This window comes from Heloderma suspectum, chromosome 2 (assembly GCF_057233095.1).
Source record: "Heloderma suspectum isolate Gila_16-S chromosome 2, 16-S_ref, whole genome shotgun sequence".
Lineage (NCBI taxonomy): Eukaryota > Metazoa > Chordata > Lepidosauria > Squamata > Helodermatidae > Heloderma > Heloderma suspectum.
In genome coordinates, this window is record NC_139459.1 from 211,239,355 (window position 1) to 211,258,357 (window position 19,003).

The 19,003-nt window shown below is 47.4% G+C and overlaps 1 protein-coding gene across 1 annotated transcript in view; it reads left to right on the forward strand.

The window, feature by feature from the left end:
* Positions 1 to 19,003, forward strand: part of KIF19 (kinesin family member 19) — a 46,389-nt gene that overhangs the window by 18,178 nt on the left and 9,208 nt on the right. The window contains exons 3-11 of the mRNA XM_084832344.1: positions 53 to 163; positions 2,809 to 2,896; positions 3,774 to 3,910; positions 7,801 to 7,926; positions 10,597 to 10,791; positions 14,073 to 14,219; positions 15,958 to 16,080; positions 17,730 to 17,877; positions 18,650 to 18,824. Coding sequence (XP_084688470.1) covers positions 53 to 163; positions 2,809 to 2,896; positions 3,774 to 3,910; positions 7,801 to 7,926; positions 10,597 to 10,791; positions 14,073 to 14,219; positions 15,958 to 16,080; positions 17,730 to 17,877; positions 18,650 to 18,824 — 1,250 coding nt within the window. The remainder of the gene's footprint in view (positions 1 to 52; positions 164 to 2,808; positions 2,897 to 3,773; positions 3,911 to 7,800; positions 7,927 to 10,596; positions 10,792 to 14,072; positions 14,220 to 15,957; positions 16,081 to 17,729; positions 17,878 to 18,649; positions 18,825 to 19,003) is intronic.

Consider the following 19,003-nt stretch of genomic DNA (forward strand, 5'->3'; position numbering starts at 1 on the left):
AAAAAAACCCTCAAATGTGTATGAAAAAAAATCCCAATATGGTTCCTTGCAGATGGTCGTCCTGATGGACCCAATGGAGGATCCTGATGACGTGCTCCGCGCTAACCGCTCAAGAGAGAAATCCTATATGTTTGATGTAGCCTTCGATTTTGCTGCTACCCAGGTAAGAGGCCCAAGCATCCACATCCACATACCAAGGACCCAAAGCAGATGGGACGTGATGCAGATGCAGATGGCAGATGCAGATGGCAGGTCTATGTAACAGGCTCCTGACTTATTTTAAATGAAAAGTTGCTATGGGAGGCTGAGAATTTGATCAGAGCAATGGCAGGGGGAGGAGTTAAAGGGACAATTAAATTTTACTCCATGGGGTATTGTTCTATTCCAAATCACCCTCTCCATACTGCTTTTCCACCTGCTGGGGAAATTTAGAAGGTACCTCTACCATTCCTCCTACAAGTAGGAAAGCAGCAGAGGGAACTGAGGAAGGAAATTGCCAGTTTGCCAGAGGAAAGGGTTAAGAATTTCTCCCCCCATACTGTTAGTTCTTTCCCAATCGCAGCCTCCCATAGCTGCTTTTCACTGAAAAAGATCAGCAGGAAGGTGTTACAAGTGTCTGCTGGGTAACATCTTAGTACAGCTCTAAGGCACTTCTGTAATCCCAGCCTCCCTTTCCTGCTTGTCTCAGATGTAGTACCAGGTGGCAGGTGGGATGGCTGGGCCAAACCACAGGCTCCAGTTTCATCAGCTCCATTTCAAGCTCATTTGCTCATTAGAGCGAAACCGGAGCTGCTTGAGTGGGTTCTGTCACTCCTCTGCCAGCCGTTTTCCTGGAGTGAGAAATTGGGAAGGGGGCTGGGGTGGAGAAGGAGCAGGGGCGAGATTTTTAGGGAATGAAAGTGGCTGACAGTGCACGACCAAGCAGTTGTCACAGGTTGGATGGGCACCACCATGTGGCCGTTAATCATAATCTCTCAGGACTTGATGGCAGAGAAGGAGCCCTGAATTCTTCAGGTGCTGTGAGTCCCTTTGGTCCTAGTGTGTGTGGATCTATAGCAGCTCCATCACAATGCCATGTTTCTCAGAACGTGAAGTGAACTTTCTAATGAGGTGTGAGCTGTTGCTAGCAGAGGTGAGACCACACATACAAAGGGGGGAGGCGTGTCCCTCGGCCAAGTTTTTATGTCACTTGATTGGGCTTGGAGGCAGAGTTTCAGCGTACACTGCCCTCCAGTCAATTTGATAGCAGTGGTTGTGTGTGCACACATGGGTGTAACTGCCTTGCTGGTCTCTCTTTTCCACAACAGTTTCAATTCTATGGACCGAGTTCTTTTGGGTCTACTGACTAACCAGCTTAGGATGAGAGTGAGTACTCCCAGCACGAAAGAGATGTCTTTAGTGTTTGGGACTGCTTTTCCTGTTAACTCTTCCCCAGGCAGGACACAAGGTCTGTGTAAAAAAAAGGAGATGGCTGTCTGCTATAACTTCAAAATGGCCCAAGATATTTCGATTTTCTGCCAAGGTGCATATCTGACTTTGGGAGGTTTTGATGGAAGGTCAATTCAGGCTTGAGCAGCAAAAAAAATAAAAAGGCCTCTGGCCATTGTTGAGGTACAGCAGCAAACATTCCTTCCGCAGGTCTTGCTTCCCATGCAAGCAAAAATAATATGCAAAGCAGAGCCCAGTAGGACCAGCCCAAGATACTGTGCTGTCCCAAGCGGTTGCTCTGCATGATCTTTGGGATTCATCCAAGCCTCCTCTGTGACGTTGCAAGCGTTCTTGGGGTATATTTGCCCTTGCCAAAGGAAGCTAGATGGGTGGCTAAGAGAGAGGGCCTTCTCAGTTGTGGCACCCTGCTTATGGAATGAACTCCCCAAAAGGGTTCGCCTGGTGCCTACGTTGATATCTTTTCGGTGCCAGGCAAAGACCTTTCTTTTTTCCCCAGGCATTGTTGAGATCTAGTTCTAGATTTTTATGGTTGTTTTATTGATTCCTGTGCTGTTTGTTGTTTTGTATTATTTTAAATATTTCTATTGTATTTTATATTTTAACTGTTTCTGTTGTATTTTAGTCTTTTAACTATTTGTAATCCACCCAGAGAACATTGGTTATTGGGTGGATTAGAAATGTAATAAATATTTCTCAGGTTGCACACTGCTGCATTGGCATCCCAAAATATACAGGTGCCCCCAGAGATCACTTCAGAAGATTCTGCCGACTTTGCCTCCCAATAGTGAGTTAGAAACTGAGAGTTCCAAGGATCACTTGGAAGCTTTGAAGAATTTAATTGCCCTTGACGGAGAGAAATCTCTCTAAACGTGTCAGCACAGAAAAACATTGGGAATTAAAACTTGCAGCTGTCTGTTTTGCTTTTGTTTGTATTTTACAGCTGCCTTTTTGATCCTCCTTGTTGTTTTCTGTTAGGCCTGATTGTCTGTGTACTTGTTTATTTCTATACTAAACCTTTTTCAGGGCAGCTTAAATAACGCATCATATGAAACCCCAAAAAGCACAATAATCAGGATAAAACAGTGGTGATGAAGCATAAAGCCAGTGCAAATTAATGGCTAAAATGTTCTTTCTTGAGGAATGGTCAGCTTCTTCCTGCTTCCATGGCAGCATTTGAGAAGCTCTATCATGCTGTGATTGGCCTGAGAGCAGGGCTATAGCTAAGCAAAAGTGCTAAGAGCAGGTGGTGTTAGAGGAGAAAGCAGGATTCACTGGTATCTGCTTCCTCAGATAGAGTATTTGCCTCCCTGGAAACAAGTTGTTTCTTCGATATCCTCATCTGTTCTTCTCCCCCTACAGGAGATGGTCTACCATGCCACCACCAAAGGCCTCATTGAAGGTGTCATCTCTGGCTACAATGCTACCATCTTTGCCTATGGTCCCACCGGTAAGAGAACAGGCTTAGCTCTGAATGTGAGACGCCTTCTTGTCTCACTGTGGTTTTGTGACAAACAAGCTCTGGTTGCTGTAGTCATAGGCTGTTTTAGTTCTGGAATCAATGGGACAAATCTCAAAATGGGTCCTTCTGTGATGGGTGTCTAGCTGTGTTCTCTGCATGTGAGGCAAGGATCAAGAAAAGACATGTTTGGACCAAGCTCCTGGGCCACTTCAAACGCACTGCATTTTTTCAAACAGGACCCATTACTGTTAGAAAATGAACTGTCCTTCAACTAACAGTGGAGTAAATCTGAAGTGTGAAACTGGTGTAAATGTTCTCTTACTCCATTCCTGAACAAAGTTATATTCACCCCATCCCCTCATCTTGCTCCAGCACATCCCATTCAACCTATCCCCTTCCATTCCAGAATAACCATTCCAGAGACCAGCCTGTCCCAAAATACATTTTAATCCCCATGGTCCATCCCTAACAATTATGAGCACAAAAGCAAGAGAGCTGGACACCCAGAGAGCCATTACCTTCCACTAGTTCGGGGGTGGGCAACTTGTGGCCCTCCTGATGTTCTGGCCTACAGTTCCCATCAGCCCTAGTCAACATAGCCAGTGGTGAGGGGAGCTGTTGGCTGAAACATCTGGGGGGGCAAAAGTCACCTTCCCGTACTCTAGTTTACCTTACTATGGTCTCCACTGGTTTTCAGAGTGTTAAGAAATGACCTCTGTTGGAAAGTTAAGAGCTGAAAGAGCATAGAGTTCCTTTAAAAGGCAAATTTGGTAAGACAGAGTTCCAACTTTTGATGTCCCAAAATGAAAACGTGTTCCCTATTTACCAATACCTTTACCTTTCCTTACTCTCCTCTCAACCTCAGGCTGTGGAAAGACTTATACTATGCTTGGCACAGACAACGAACCTGGCATTTATGTGCGGACACTCAATGACCTCTTCCGCGCTATTGAGGAGACCAGCAATGACATGGAGTATGATGTGTCTATGTCCTACTTGGAGGTGGGTCCCCACTTCGGATCAGGGCAGGTGTGTGTGTGTGTGTGTGTGTGTGTGAAAGAGAGAGAGAGAGCGCGCGCGCAGGAGTGGGAGAGAGAGAACACTCATTGATATCATGTTTGGTTTCCTATCTCCTGGACACTGATGCACACAACTGTTTCTGAGGGGCTCCCACAGTTAGAACTGTGTCTCATATGATTTTTTCTTATGTTCTTAAGGTGCGTGCAGGGAAGCAATTGCAGAAGAAGCTGATGCACATGTTTGTAATGCATAAACAGAGGCATAGGTCTCATACACACAAGGGCCTGACGTCTCTGAACCTGGGCTGCCAGGCGCAACAAGGATTCATACCTATTTGCATATTACAGTGATGTACAGTCAGGGCCAGAAATATTGGAACAAGGATAACTGTTTTGGCAGTTGGCCTCCGTACACCACCACATTGGAGTTGAAAGGAAACACACCCAGATGGGAGCAAAGTCAGGACTTTCAGCTGTAATTCAAGGGGTTTGACAAAAATGGGGCACTAACCATTCAGGAAGGACAGCCAGTGGCATACACGCACACTGTATGAGCCACCCCATCGTTGGTGGCTCATAAGTAATGGAACAAATCAACATCATTTCAAACTTAAGGATCGCCTTTAATACCTGGATGAAAATCCTTTGCAGTCAATGACTGCCTGAAGTCTGGAAGCCATGCGCATGACCCAATGCTGAGTTTCCTCCCTTGAGATGCTTTGCCAGGCCTTTACTGCAGCTGCCTTCAGCTGCTGCTTGTTTGTGGGTCTTTCTGGCTTCAGTCTGGTCTTCAGTAAGTGAAAAGCATGCTCTGTTGGGTTGAGATCAGGTGACTGACTTGGCCATTGAAGAACATCCCACTTCTTTGCCTTGAGAAACTCTTGGGTAGCTTTTGCTGTATGTTTTGGGTCATGATCCATCTGCAATATGAAGTGGTGTCCTATCAGTTTGGCAGCATTCGGCTGAATCTGAGCAGAAAGTATAGCCCTATACACTTCAGAATTCATCCTGCTGCTTTTATCAGCAGTCAGGTCATCGATAAACACCAGTCACCCGGTTCCATTGGCCATGCCATAACACTGCCTCCATCATGTTTGACAGATGATGTGGTATGCTTTGGATCATGAGCTGTTCCTTTCCTTCTCCATACTTTTCTCTTCCCATCATTCTGGTACAGGTTAATCTTGGTTTCATCAGTCCAAAGAATCTTATTCCAGAACTGGGCAGGCCTTTTTAGGTGTTTGCTGGCAAAGGCTAATCTGGTCTTTCTGTTCTTGCGCGTTACCAGTGGTTTGCACCTTGTTGTGAAGCCTCTGTATTTACATTCATAAAGCCGTCTCTTGACTGTAGATGTTGACAATGACATGCCTACCTCGGCAAGAGTGTTCTTGACCTGGCTAGGTGTTGTGAAAGGGTTCCTCTTCACCATGAGCAGAATTCTGCGGTCATCTACTTTAGTTGTCTTCCGTGGTCTTCCAGGCCTTTTGCTGTTGCTGAGCTTGCCAGTTAATTCCTTCTTTTCCAGGATGTTCCAAACTGTTGTGTTGGCCACTCCCACTGTTTTTGCAATCTCTCTGATGGGTTTATGTTGTTTCCTCAGCCTAATGATGGCCTCCTTCACTCGCATGGACACCTCTTTGGACATCATGTTGGGAGTTCCAATGAACAGCTACCAAATGCAAATATAACACTCAGAACCACCTCCAGGCCTTTTATCTGCTTGATTGGTCATGGGGTACCCAGGAAACAGGCCACACCTGGCCATGCAGCTGCTTGTCAGCCATTCGTTCCATTACTTATGAGCCACCAATGATGGGGGTGTGTGTATGCCACTGGCTGTACTTCCCGAATGGTTAATGCCCCACTTTTGTCAAACCCCTTGAATTACAGCTGAAAGTCCTGACTTCGCTCCCATCTGGGTGTGTTTCCTTTCAACTTCAATGTGGTGGTATACAGAGGCCCTTGTTCCAATATTTCTGGCCTTGACTGTACATCTCCTGCTCCTTTTGCCTTTAAAACTGGAGTAGGAAAAGATGGCATGGGAAGTAGCCTTCACAACAAAAATGCATTCTTAAGTCCTGCAGTTGTCCAGCTGTTGCTGCCCCCTCTCCATACCCCATAAGCTGTCTCTATCCCCTGACGCCACCCTCCATCCTTTCTGCCTTTATGGTTGCTGTACACAACATACTGTGCACAGATAATCACCATGGTGACACATCAGAATTCAGGCTAGGATAATATTGACACATGTTAGCAGCTTGCAATAAGCAGCCACCTGGCAAGAAAACAGGGAGGACAGGAGTAAGTGAGTGGAAGAGCCCACTGGGCTGGACCATGCCAAAGGAACGACATTCCTTTTCCTTTTCCACTTCTTTCCAAGAGAATAATGGGGGGGGGGGACTCCCTGCCCCATCACCTGCCCAGCTTTACCTCCAGTCCCCCCTCTGTGCTGAAACCCAGCTCTCAGCTTCCTCTCTTCTTCCCCCCAATCTCTCCAGGCTTATTCAGAAATTAGCCCAAGGAAGCTGCGGTTTTCAGAAAACCCAGATGTTGCACTGATCGTGGGCATGTGTCTGCCGTGCCACTGAATTCAGCCCAGGTCAGCTCCTGGTGCGCCAACCCAAGGCCAGTTTTTCAAGCATTTGCAAGGCACCCCAAATGCCGGACCATAAGCTGAATTCAGCACATGGCCGAGGCATTCACACGACTGCCTCTTTGCAGACCTGTGCAGCCTGAAGTCAGCGCAGGCTGGGTGAAGGGCATTGTTGCTGCCACAGGCAGAGCAATAATGTGACTGAGACCTCTGTGTCCCTTCCAAGCACAGTATCCTTGTACCTTACAAAGGAAATCGGATGGGAAAAAGGGGCAGTCCCACTGCAGTCCTTACTGGTATTGACTTGATGTGATTTCCACTCTCATTGCCAATGCCAGGAATCTTTCACCATGATACGAAGGGCGGTCTCCGTAACGAGTTATGTTTCAACGGTGGCTTTCAGGTTGGTTGGTTTGTTAGTACCAGACGTTCGGGCCTCGTGTCACTACAGTTGTTTTCTTATCTCTATGGCCTAATAAGCAACTGCAGCTATGATCTCCGGGCCCCTGTTGGGGAGGTGGTGGGGGGAGCTGAGTTTGAAGCACTCTGACGGTGTGGCTCTGTGATCGCACTTCCTAGAGTTCTAGGCACTGCCATCCATCCTGTCATTTATCCTGTTACTAGCCAGTGCTGTGGCCACAGGAAGAACAAGCGTGGGACATTTTATCCACCTACGAGTGGCATGGGGAATAATGTTCTAAACAGCTCCTCCATTGCCAATGTATTGTTCCATTGTTCGGTATAGTGAAAAAGAAGGGGGGAAAGCTGCCAAGTGTTCTGGGCAGAACAAAAAAGTACTAAGTCAGCACACATACATCATAATCCAGGGCAGCTTTTCCAGGCAGGTTGGACTGCAACCCCATGCTGGCTGTGGATGATGGGAGTTGTAGTCCAGCACATCTGGAGGGCGCCAGGATGGCGAAGGCTAGTTTAGGAGACTGCAAATGTTAACTGTTTCGAAGCCAATTTGGCAGCCAGGAATCTCTTTGAGGGGCTTCCAGAACTGTAAATTGACCTAAGTGCTGAGAATTGTGTTAGGCCCAATTTGTATGTTACCCTGGTGGTGTGGCTGCTATGTGAAGCAGGGCCCGCTTCCCATCTCTCTGTAGCTGAGCTTCAGCCAAGGGAGCATTGGCATGATTCTAGTCTCTCTGACCAAAACCCTGATAAGCTAATGCTCAAGAAGCCAATATCCGCCCCTTTCTGGAACCTTCTAAAAGGCTGCTTGCCATGATACCTCAGCCCTTGTCATGAGTATCTGCTCTCTTTCCCCTAACTAGATTTACAATGAGATGATTCGGGACCTGCTCAATCCATCCCTGGGCTACCTGGACCTGCGTGAAGATTCCAAAGGGGTCATCCAAGTGGCCGGCATCACTGAAGTGTCCACCATCAATGCTAAGGAGGTGAATGAGAATAAGCCAGTTTATACAAGTGATGAAGACCAGAGAGCCATAAATTTAACTGCTGCCAAATTGTTGTTCAGTCGTTAAGTCGTGTCCGACTCTTCGTGACCCCGTGGACCATAGCACGCCAGGCCTTCCTGTCCTCCGCTGTCTCTCGGACTGTGCTAAAGTTCATATTCATTGCATCAGTGAATCTATCTATCTATCTATCTATCTATCTATCTATCTATCTATCTATCTAGCCATCTCATCCTCTGCCGTCCCCTTCTCCTTTTGCCTTCAATCTCTTCAATCAGGGTCTTTTCCAGTGACTTTTCTCTTCACATTAGGTGGCCAAAATATTTGAGCTTCAGCTTCAGTATCTGTCCTTCCAATGAGCAGTCAGGGTTGATACCCTTTAGGATGGACTGATTTGACCTCCTTGCAGTCCAGGGGACTTGTAAGAGTCTTCTCCAGCACCACAGATCGAAAGCATCGATTCTTCGGCGCTCAGCCTTCCTTATAGTCCAGCTCTCACAGCCATACGTTGCTACTGGGAAAACCATAGCTTTGATTATACAAACCTTTGTCGGCAAGGTGATGTCTCTGCTTCTTATTATGCTGTCTAGGTTTGCCATAGCTTTCCTCCCAAGGAGCAAGCCAAATTACGAAGTTTATATTCTGCAAGAGCCTGCTATAGCTGCGTAACTTTAAGTGTGGCTAGTTGGGAACTGTTCCAAGTAAAGATCCAGATCCAGCCCATTTGATTTAAATAATGGCAACCTTGGTTAGACTAATAATGGTCCATCCAGCTCAGCTTCTTGATGCCCACAGTGGACGGGGCGGCATAATTTGCCCTTGTTGTTAGGGACGCTATCAGCCCAGCATCCCTACATGGTATCCTGGTGAACGGCCCACACATAATAGGATCCTCTTTTTTACTCTTACATTGGTGTGTTTTGTTGCTAGAGATTTGAAGAGATTCAGTCAATCCAATTTGTTTGTTCTGCTGCTTATAGAGAGGGTAAGACAGGCATTAAACTGGGAATAAGGCTGAATACAGGTGGTTCTTGTTTGCATTTGAGATTTAGTTTTTGAGGCAGGAGAGAAACACATTGCCTGAGATGGAATAAGAAATTCAATCGTCTTCCCTGGATATTGGTTAAGAGGAGAAAAATCAGCCCAGTACCTCTTGGCAACCATTAGTGCTGGGCTTTTGAGAAGCAGGCATCCTATGCATGTTTACTCAGAAGTGAGTCTCAATATTTTCAATGAGGCTTACTTGCAGTAAGTGTACATAGGCCTGCAGCCTTAGAAGATTTGGGTGTGAAATGGCTAGCATAGATTCTCTTACCTGGTTTCTCCCTGGTTGAGGAAGATGACTATTCAGGATTTGGGCTCTCTGGTTTTCCCTTAATAGCATTGAATGATGTTGCCAACAAGAAACAAATCAATGTATTGAGTTAAGGTATTTTGCAGAGAATTGCTCTCCTCTACAGCCCTTGGCTACTTCACCTTCCCAGGACATGAGTCCTTCTGCCCTGGGTCCCCTGACCAACCATAAAAATTCCCATGAGTTTTACTCAGAGTGTAGATGTCTTCTTTTGCTTCTCCATGATGACTGTATTCTGGGGGGTCTCTCCATCTAGATTACAGTTTCTAATTGTCCTGCAGATGGAGATGGCTTTGGTTTGCAAAGTTATTGATGTTGAAGGACTCTGCACTGAATGAGGCCAGGTTAACACAAAAAAGTGGCTTCACATTAACAAACCCATAATCTGCTTAACCCTCTGCACTGTTCTTACTGAGAGAGGAGTTGAAGCAGGGAGGAAGGGAGGGAGGGAGTGAGGGAGGGATATGGATTCCTCTTTCTGTTCCTGAACTGTCTGTTCATATAAATATTGCTACCAAAGCAGAGTCTGCTCTACCTGTTCCCAAGATCCCACTAGTCCCTGCAGGAGAGAAGGATGATTTCCTCTCTCTAGATAGCGGAGAAGAGGGGAAACTCTGGGATATTGTCTATGACTTCACTGAAAATTATCTTCCATGAAGTGAAAACGTGAGGAATATACTCCTTGTGAGTCTGGAATGGGAACAATAGAGAAGCAAGTCACACATCCCCAAACGATGCTTGCAGATATATTGGCCTTTGTTTATGTGAACAGGGATCAAGAGGTTTGCACATCAGACTACCTTTTCTAGATGAGGCTTTTATTGTGCGCTCATCATTCCTCACTCATGGTTGTTTACGGGTGCTTTAGACAACATTGTCACCATCTAGTTTCATTTCTGGTTTTTAAAAGCAATTTTGCAAGAGGGTTTGGAGTGGGGAAAATCCAGTATTATTTGAAAAAGTGAAACAAAGCACTAGTCCCCATTAGTGTAGTTGCGTTATTCTGCTATACCACAGCGCCACCTAGAGTTTATGTAGCAGAAAGTATGGAAAGAGAAAAAAGGAAATGGTCCACATAGAGCTCCACTCTTAATTCTGCAATGAAACTGGAAGTAGAAACAATGGATTAAAGAGTCTCGTAGCTCTAAACCTGCTCCTTTCATCTGTGACCCTTCCTCTTTCCATCGCCAGTTGCACAGAAATGCCAGAGCTTAAGTAAACCTCCCACTTTAAGTGCACCAAATGATCTTCATGGGTGCTGCATGCTCTATGCCTTCAGCTGCTTCTCTTCCGTGCAGATAATGCAGCTGCTGATGAAAGGCAATAAACAACGGATGCAGGAGCCCACTGCGGCCAACCGGACTTCCTCACGCTCCCATGCTGTACTGCAGGTCACCGTGCGCCAGAAGAGCCGCATCAAGAATATCGTGCAGGAGGTGCGCGTGGGCCGGCTCTTCATGATTGACTTAGCTGGCTCAGAGCGGGCCTCACAGGTGAGAAGAGAAAGGAAGCAGTCTTCTTCTCAACCATCCATGCAGCCGCCGCCACCCCACCCCACCCCACCCCCAGAACTGTAAGGCAGGAAGCCCTCAAGGAAGAGATAGGAAGGAGCGCAGACACTCGAGCTGGGGGAGTTGGAGACAACACCTCGGCACTGAAACACTGGCCCTCCACCAGGGTGGACCTGGGAACTGGCTGACCGTCACATCTGTGCCCAGGATTGCACAGTAACTCTGGCTTTTAGTCCATAATTGCAAATAATTGCAAATAATAATAAATAAATAATAGTATAACAATAAATAGTAATCCTTATTAAAAGCATAAAATTGATTAATGATGAATAGAATAACAATTAATGATGGACAGTGTAATGATTAATTAACAGTGAATAATATAATAAATAAAAATAAGAATAATTGCTATTAATACAGTGCCATCTATGTCCCTGGTGCTTTACAAAAATGAGGTGTTACGTCCCTATTAGGGACTTACAGTCTAAAAACAGACATAAGGGTGACAACAAAGGAAAGGGAGGGAAAGCGAGGTGGGGTAAATGGGGGACAAATATGAGATTATTACCATTACACTTCAGCTTAGTTACATGAGTCTATTGGGTCTAGACTCCAGGGGGTTGTTCAAAGGCTATTTATTTCCTGAATGTTATTTCCTGTTCTGTTGTCTCTGAGAGAGGGGTTGAACTGAGAACAGGAGCGGTGATGCTGCTTTAATGAGTCATAGGCTGGTGTTGGACCAGGAGCTACGTTTGATGCCCTGCTGAGCCAAGAAGCTAACCAGGGTAGTCTTTGGCCAATCACTCTTTCTCAGCCTAGCCCACCCCACGGTATTGTTGTGAAGACAAAATGAGATCATCTCATGTCCACCACCCTGAGATCCCTGGAAGAAAGTTGGAATACAAATATGATTGAAAAAAAAGAAGTATCTATTTCTTCTCAACTCCTTGCTCACACAAATATTGTCAGTGTAGGTTCCGCTCCACATCTTCCCAAGGGGATGTAATGGAAAGAATGTTAATGTCCATTCTAGAAAAGAGCCCCTATCGAGCGAAGAAACGGCCAGAGTGACAGCCAGCCTCACATCCCGACACTATTTGAAAGGCAGCATTTAGAGGACAGGCCCATAATGCAGATAGGAGGAGACACTCTACTCGGGCATAAGAATATAAGAAGAATTCTGATGGATAAGACCAAGCATGCTATTTCCAGAGCAGCCAGCCAGATTATTCAAACAGGGCTTAAAGACAGCAGTCCGTACATGCTTGTCCCCAACATCTGGTGTTCAGACGTATTCTCCTTTAAACAAAGAAGCTCTGTTTAACTATCATGGCTATTACATCACAGCCACTGATAGCCCTATCTCTATGGATCAGTAGTGAAGTCTGTATGTAATGTTTCTGCAGGGAGACTCCCCACTCCACCACCAGCCCTACATTGCTTCAGCCACCTTCTGAGGGAGATGGCTGCTTACCCAGGGCTGCACACTATATGATTTGGTATTGGACTTGCTAGACCCCTCTGAATTGGTTTCTCGCCGGCCACTGCTGCTACCTCCAGCCACTGCTGCATCCAGTCCTTCATCTTTGACTCTCAAGCTCAGCCTCCTTTCAAACAGAGAGAGAGACACACACCCACATACCCCACACAGGCCATCACTGCACCAGCCTAAAATCCTGCATTTAAAACGGGGCTTTCTGCTTCCGTTTTAAATGCAGGAGCACAACGACTCCCTTTTTCACATGCTTCCTTTTCCCCCACCCCCTTCCCCCTCCTTCTCATAGCCATTTCTTTGTCCACTTTCTGCTCCTAAGCATTTGGATTTAAGTGAGCAAAGGACATCATCTGGAAAGTAAAGTCGTAGCTTCTCCAGGTGCACCAGCTGAATTAGGTGCAGTGAGTGACAACTAGGAAAGCGTCTTCTTGGTGGTGGTACCCAACCTATGGAATGCTCTCGGTAGGAAGAATCACCTAGGGCATCTCTACACAAACCAAAAATCCTGCATTTAAAACGGGGCTCCCATTTTGAATGCAGGATCACAACTCCCTTTTTCACGTGCCTCCTTTTCCCTCACCCTTTCCCCCCTCCTTCTCCCCATATCTGAGTCTTCCATTATCTGTCATTGATCTCGCTCCTCTTATTGCCACTTTTACTCTTTTCACAGAGGAAACTGGAGCAAAATACAACGGGGTAATTTGATAGCTCATTATCTGCGATCTATTTAAAAATGGGACAAAGGGCATTTAGTGCAGGAGACTCCCTGGAGGATCGCGGCGTCATGTAAAGAGCCTGCAAACTTCCGCAAAGGAGCAATCCCAATCTCAGGATAAAAGCTCAGTGCAAAGGAGCCCCCCCGCCACACACACACACCCCAGGACTGGCTCCACTGGCATCTCCAACCGGGGGCGGGATAGGAAAGAGGAGCAGGCAAAGGGAAGGCCGGGTTGCCAACAATACTGGTAAAAGTAGTCTTTCCAAAGAAGAAGAGGAAGGTCCCAGTCAAATTTACCAGGTGTGTTAAGAAATGGTGTTTGGGATGAAATCTGCTGCCATTCCAGAGTCTTTCTGAGGCCCCTGCCCCATGTGGCACCTTGGACTCCCACCCCAACCTCATACAAACACTCCTGCCCTAACAGCACCATTGCCATGGACATAGTCCTATTTTCCTGGCATTGGAGTCCATCTAAATAGTCAGTTTGAAACAGGAAGTGCCAACTGTATTGGGAGAGAGACGTTTTTGGAACTTGCTAGCATATCCTCACATCGCTTCAGTGAACATGACCTTTCTTGCAGAAAGGAGTGTGTGTGAACAGTATGAAAAAAAAGACATGCCCTTCTGAATAACCTCTTCAGCAGTACCCAAAGCTCAGTGTTGCTTTGGTCCAAATATTGAAGTGAAACCATAAACACCCTGCCTCTGCTTTTTTGCACAGCTGCTCTCTTTCCTCCCAAACTCCACCTTCTTCCTTTGCCCACCATGGCCCTATCCTGTTCCAGCTTCTTCATTCCCCCATTTCCACCTGAATTTAATCTCAGCTACCATTCTCAAGGCTTCATTCAGCACACGTTTCTTTTCTGCCATCCTTTGCTTCTGTGAATGGCACTGTGAAGGCAACTGCAATGTTGGGGATTCTGAGGGACATAGATTCCAACCCACTCTCAAAATTATAGCCAAGAAAAGTGGTTGAGCTTGCCCCATGCCTGGTCCTTGCCGGAACAATGATTTCATTCACATGTCCATCCCATTCTCCTTCTCCCACAGACACAGAACCGCGGGAAGCGCATGAAGGAGGGAGCTCACATCAACCGCTCCCTGCTGGCTCTTGGCAACTGCATCAATGCTCTCAGTGACAGGGCAGGCGTCAAATATGTCAATTACCGGGACAGCAAGCTCACCCGCCTTCTAAAGGTAGGCATGTCCGTGGGCAGGACTGGCAAGAGAGGGGGGCAATCATATGCCACAGGTGAAGGTGGGCCTGTGTAGCCTGAGTGAAACTGTACATTCCGGCACACGTTCCCTAGGCAAACCAGACTAGAGTGACTCACTGGGAAGGATTTTGTGCCAATGTGTGTTAGACAAAGGACTCCTAATGGTAGAACTAAACATTACAATAAATACAAAATGGCAGCCCACTTCCCTTCCTCTCCTCCCCTGCCCCACCTGTAACGTTTAGTAAAACCTCCCCCTTGTCCTGATGTGAAGCAGGGATATGGAAACACGCATCATTGGTTCCTGCCGGCAAGGCAACATCAGGGTGGCAGGGGGATGAAGGAAACAAACAAGCCCCTTTTCTTTTTTCAAAACATTTTACAGAGGTTCTTGGAGCAAAGCTCCATGGCACACCCAATAACATCTGTAAAAAGTTTTGGGGGAAAAGTTACAAAAAGGGAGCTGTTTTCTCCCTTGCTCCCCAATCTTTCCCCTCCCCGTCTCTACTCTTCCCCCTTCCCTTACCAGCAGTGGGGGCAGGTAGCGGTGTCAGGCCACCAGACTGGCAGTAATGGTGGCAGGGCAAGTTGCCATGGTATGCAGCAAAGGAAAGAACCACACTGTCCAATTGAGGCTGAGCTGCACACCATTTTAAATCCAAGTATTTGGCCAAGTATGAGAGTGGTAGCGAGCTGAACGAATCAGACACCGCTCTGGGGACGCGCAGCCAATAAGGGCATTGGCGTAGCAGAGGGGCAGGCATCTCACTGCTCCACTGTCCTCATTGGCCGTGCACCCCCAAAGACAGTGAGGTGATTTTCTCAGCTTGCTGCCGCTCTCACTCTTGGGAAAATACTTTGTTTTATAATGGCACGTGGCTGCAGCCTCAACTGGCCAGTGCAGCACTTTCTTTTCCTGTGTGCCATGGTTTGCCCTGCTCCCCAGGCTGCAGGTCTGTGAGGATGTTTGGGGACCCTTCCAGATCTCAGGGCCCCAGACCTATGCCCCCACGGTCTGCCCTAGCAGTGCCAGGGGGCCTGGGAGGCTGAGAAATACAACACAGAGTTGCTTTTTTTGTTGGTAGCCTCACGTTTACATGTAGTTCTGCCCTTAGGCTTTGTGTATTGGGGATCAGATAGCCCTGAATGTAGACTGGGTGGGATTACAGGGCTATGGTGTCTGCTCTTGTTGTGTCTTGACCATGGGCGGGAGAGGGATGCCTGAGGGTGGCGTAGCCACATGGCAAGTAGGGTTAGGTTGGCGTCGCAGGACCTTGGATAGCTCCATGCAGACAACTTGGACACCTACAAGGCTGGAACTCAACTTCCCTCATGGCCCAGATTACCCCTACCAGGCTCACCTCACCCTTCCTGAAGAAACTTAAAGGGGCAGTCCTTTACATCGGAGCCCCACACCCTGTCACACAACTCCCACCTTGTGTGTTGCCTGCATTAATAAGCAAAGGGGGCTGGTTCCTCAAGGAAACCTTAATCCAGGGGTGCTGTCCGTGGGGGTCCCAGTTCGGTCAGCTTTGGCTTGAGGGTCTCCTGGCTATCCAACTCAGGCTTGGTGTCAGGACCTGGGTTTGGGTTCGGCATCTCCACAGACTTCCTGATCCAGCTAATTCCTCCTTCTCTGTGTCAGAGTCCTGGCTGCTGCTGAGGATCAGGTCCAGGAAGCCTATATTAAGCCCTATAGCCTTGCTTTCTAATCCCAGGACTCATTAGGTGGGAACAGCCGGACGGTGATGATTGCTCACATCAGCCCTGCCAGCAGTGCCTTTGAGGAGTCACGCAGCACCCTGACCTACGCTGAGCGTGCCAAGAACATCCGCACAACGGTATGATCCTGCAGTCCCTGCACCTGGCTTTTCCCCTGCTTGTCTAGAATTATGACTTCTCCCTTACACTTTATGTTAGGCAGGCTCCCTAGCTGTTCCATGTGAGTTGAGCCGATCCTTCAGTCCTCCATTCCCAACTATCCTCTCCAAACATTCGTGTTAGGCACCTAAGTGCTTGAACCCAGCCTTGCATTTAACAACCCGCCTGGTAGACCAGGTAACAAGGAATTCCATGCAGGCATGTGAGTGGACTGTCAGAGGAAGGATGGATCACTCCATCCCTCGTCTGCCAGCCTGCTTGGTTTCCGTCCTGGCTGCAGAGGAAGGGAAGCTCATCCCTCAGCTCTGCACCTTCTCCATCAACCCACTTGGTGGAAGACCAAAAAAAATGTCGTTTGCTAAGTGGCGAGCATCCTGTGCTTCCATGGCAGCTGCAGAGCAAGCTTCCCGGAAGAATCTGGCTGCCCACTGTTGGAAACAGATTGCAGGACAAGAAGGACATTTGGCCTGATCCAGCAGGGCTCTTCTTAAGTTCTTACACCACAACTCCCGTGTTCTGTGTTTTTGATCTAGCAACCTCACAACTGTTCCCCACCCACAAAACTTTCTCAAAACTTCTGTCAAGTCCCCCACATCACTCCAACTTCACATTCATACCATTCCCAGGTTCTCCTATCTTTCCATGCATTACCAACCTCTTCCTGGGGAGGGGCTGTAGCTCAGTAGCAGAGCACATGCTCTGCATGGAGAAGGTCTCAGGTTCAACCTCTGGTATCTCCAAATAGGGCAGGAAAAGCTCTGCCTGAAACCCCCGAGAGCTGCTGCCAGTCACTGTTGACAGTTTTGGGCTAAAAGGACCGATGGTCTGACTTAGCATAAGACAGCTTCCGATGTTGCAGTGTTCCATGCGCTACCCACTTTCCCAGCATGCAAAGCTGATGGGATACCCTTGAGTTTTCCTCCCACATCTAGGGGCTTAAGGGAGTTCAACTTCAGTTGGTCCAGGATGCAGCAGCAAGGATGTTACTGAGCTTTCATGCATGGGATCATGTCACACCTGCCCTGCAACAGCTACACTGGTTACCAATTTTTGTCTGAGCACAGTTCAAAGCATTGGTGATTGCCTTTAAACTCTAAATAGCTTCAGTCCAGAATATCTTAGGGACCACCCCCTCCCCTACCAGCCTGCTCATGCCCTACGATCTGGTGAAGAGGCCCTTCTCTATTTCCCAACTACTATAATGTCTCAGTTGATGGGAACAAGTGGTCACACCAAAACTATGGCATTCTCTGCCCCATCAGACTCAGCTGGTCCCTCTCTTGCCATCTTTTCACCAGTTGGTCAGAATGGTTTTATTTCGGCAGACCTTTTATTTTACCGGATAGATTATTTCCTATCCAACGTTTTTGCTTTATATGCTGAGCCTGTGTTTTAGCATACTGTTATTTATATAGAATGTCATTGTATTTTATCATTGGTTTTAATTGTTGTTAGCTGCCCTGAGTGGTGTGATAGCACAAGACAGATGGGTAATAAATAAACAAATGAATAAAAATAATAATATTGGATGCTGCAGTCTCCATGTGCTCCCAACATTCATCCATCTCTCTCTCTCTCTCTCTCTCTTTCTCTCTCTGTGCCTTGGCAGGTAAAGCGTAACCTTCTGAATGTCTCATATCACATCGCTCAGTACACAAGTATCATTGCTGACCTACGTAGTGAGATTCATCGGCTACATCGCAAGATTGAGCAACAAGAGCCACACCCACTGCGACCTGACATCCGCAGTATTCAAGGTAGAAAGAACCCTGCAGGGAGCAAGGGATGTTGTTGCCATGGCATGGACATGACTATTTAGGGAATCTGACAGATTCATGAAGGGTAAGGCTATCTGTGGCTACTAATCAGGATGGCTATGTGCTTCCTCCAGGATCAGAGGCAGCACAGTGAGGAGGAACCAGAGCAGAAGAGGGCTCTTGCCCTCATGTCCTGTTTGAGATGGGCTTCCTGGAAGCATTTGGTTGGCCACTGTGGGAAGCAGGATGCTGGACTAGATGGGCCTTTGGTCTGATCCAGCACAGCTGTTTGTATGTTCTTACGTTATTTCTCCCGTCAGCATTCTGGCCATCTGTCTGTGGTGGCTTCACGCCTTACAGACTTGTACAAAGGGAAGGAAGTGTGTCTGTTATTGGAGGTAGGGGGAACAGGCAAGCTTGAAGCTTCTGTGGCTCTCAAACATAGTTGGAAGACTGCAGGTCATAGAGTTAACACTTCAGACTAAAAAAGATCCCACTGGCAGATAGGTTAGGTGGTGCATTGGATGTTTTGGAGAGATTGGATACAGGTGGTGAGGTGGAGAGCTTGGCTGCCCTAGAAGTGCTGTGGAGGGAATGGAGAAAGAATATGTAGTGCTGTCGTCGTCTTCTTCTTCTTCTTCCTCCTCCTCCTCCTCCCCCCTCTTCCTCTTCCTCTTCCTCTTCCTCTCCTCCTCCTCCTCACCCCCCCTCTCCACGTTTGGCATCAATTGAAAGTTTTTCTCCCCCCACCCCCACCTACGGTGCATCTCAGCTGAAGTACAGCTCCATAGGAACCCCTTTGAGAAGCAGGAGATGGATCAGCTCCGGCAACAACTGATCAGCACCTTTCGGGAGCAGATGGACGTGCGACGCCACCTCATGGAGCTGGAGAACAATTACATGGAGATCCAGATTGAAAGCTCCCGCCACCTCCTTCTTATTGCTGAGTAAGCAGGGAGCCAAGAGCAGGCAGGGCATATTCCAGATTCTCTGGAATGGGCCAGTTCAAACTCTCTGTGTCAGCCTGGACTGGGAGTCTAGGCTGACATGTGGGAGACAAAAAATGGCTGGGTATTCTTGTTGCCGTTCTGCTGCCAACTGTGGGTCCTCACACATTCCATCTTCC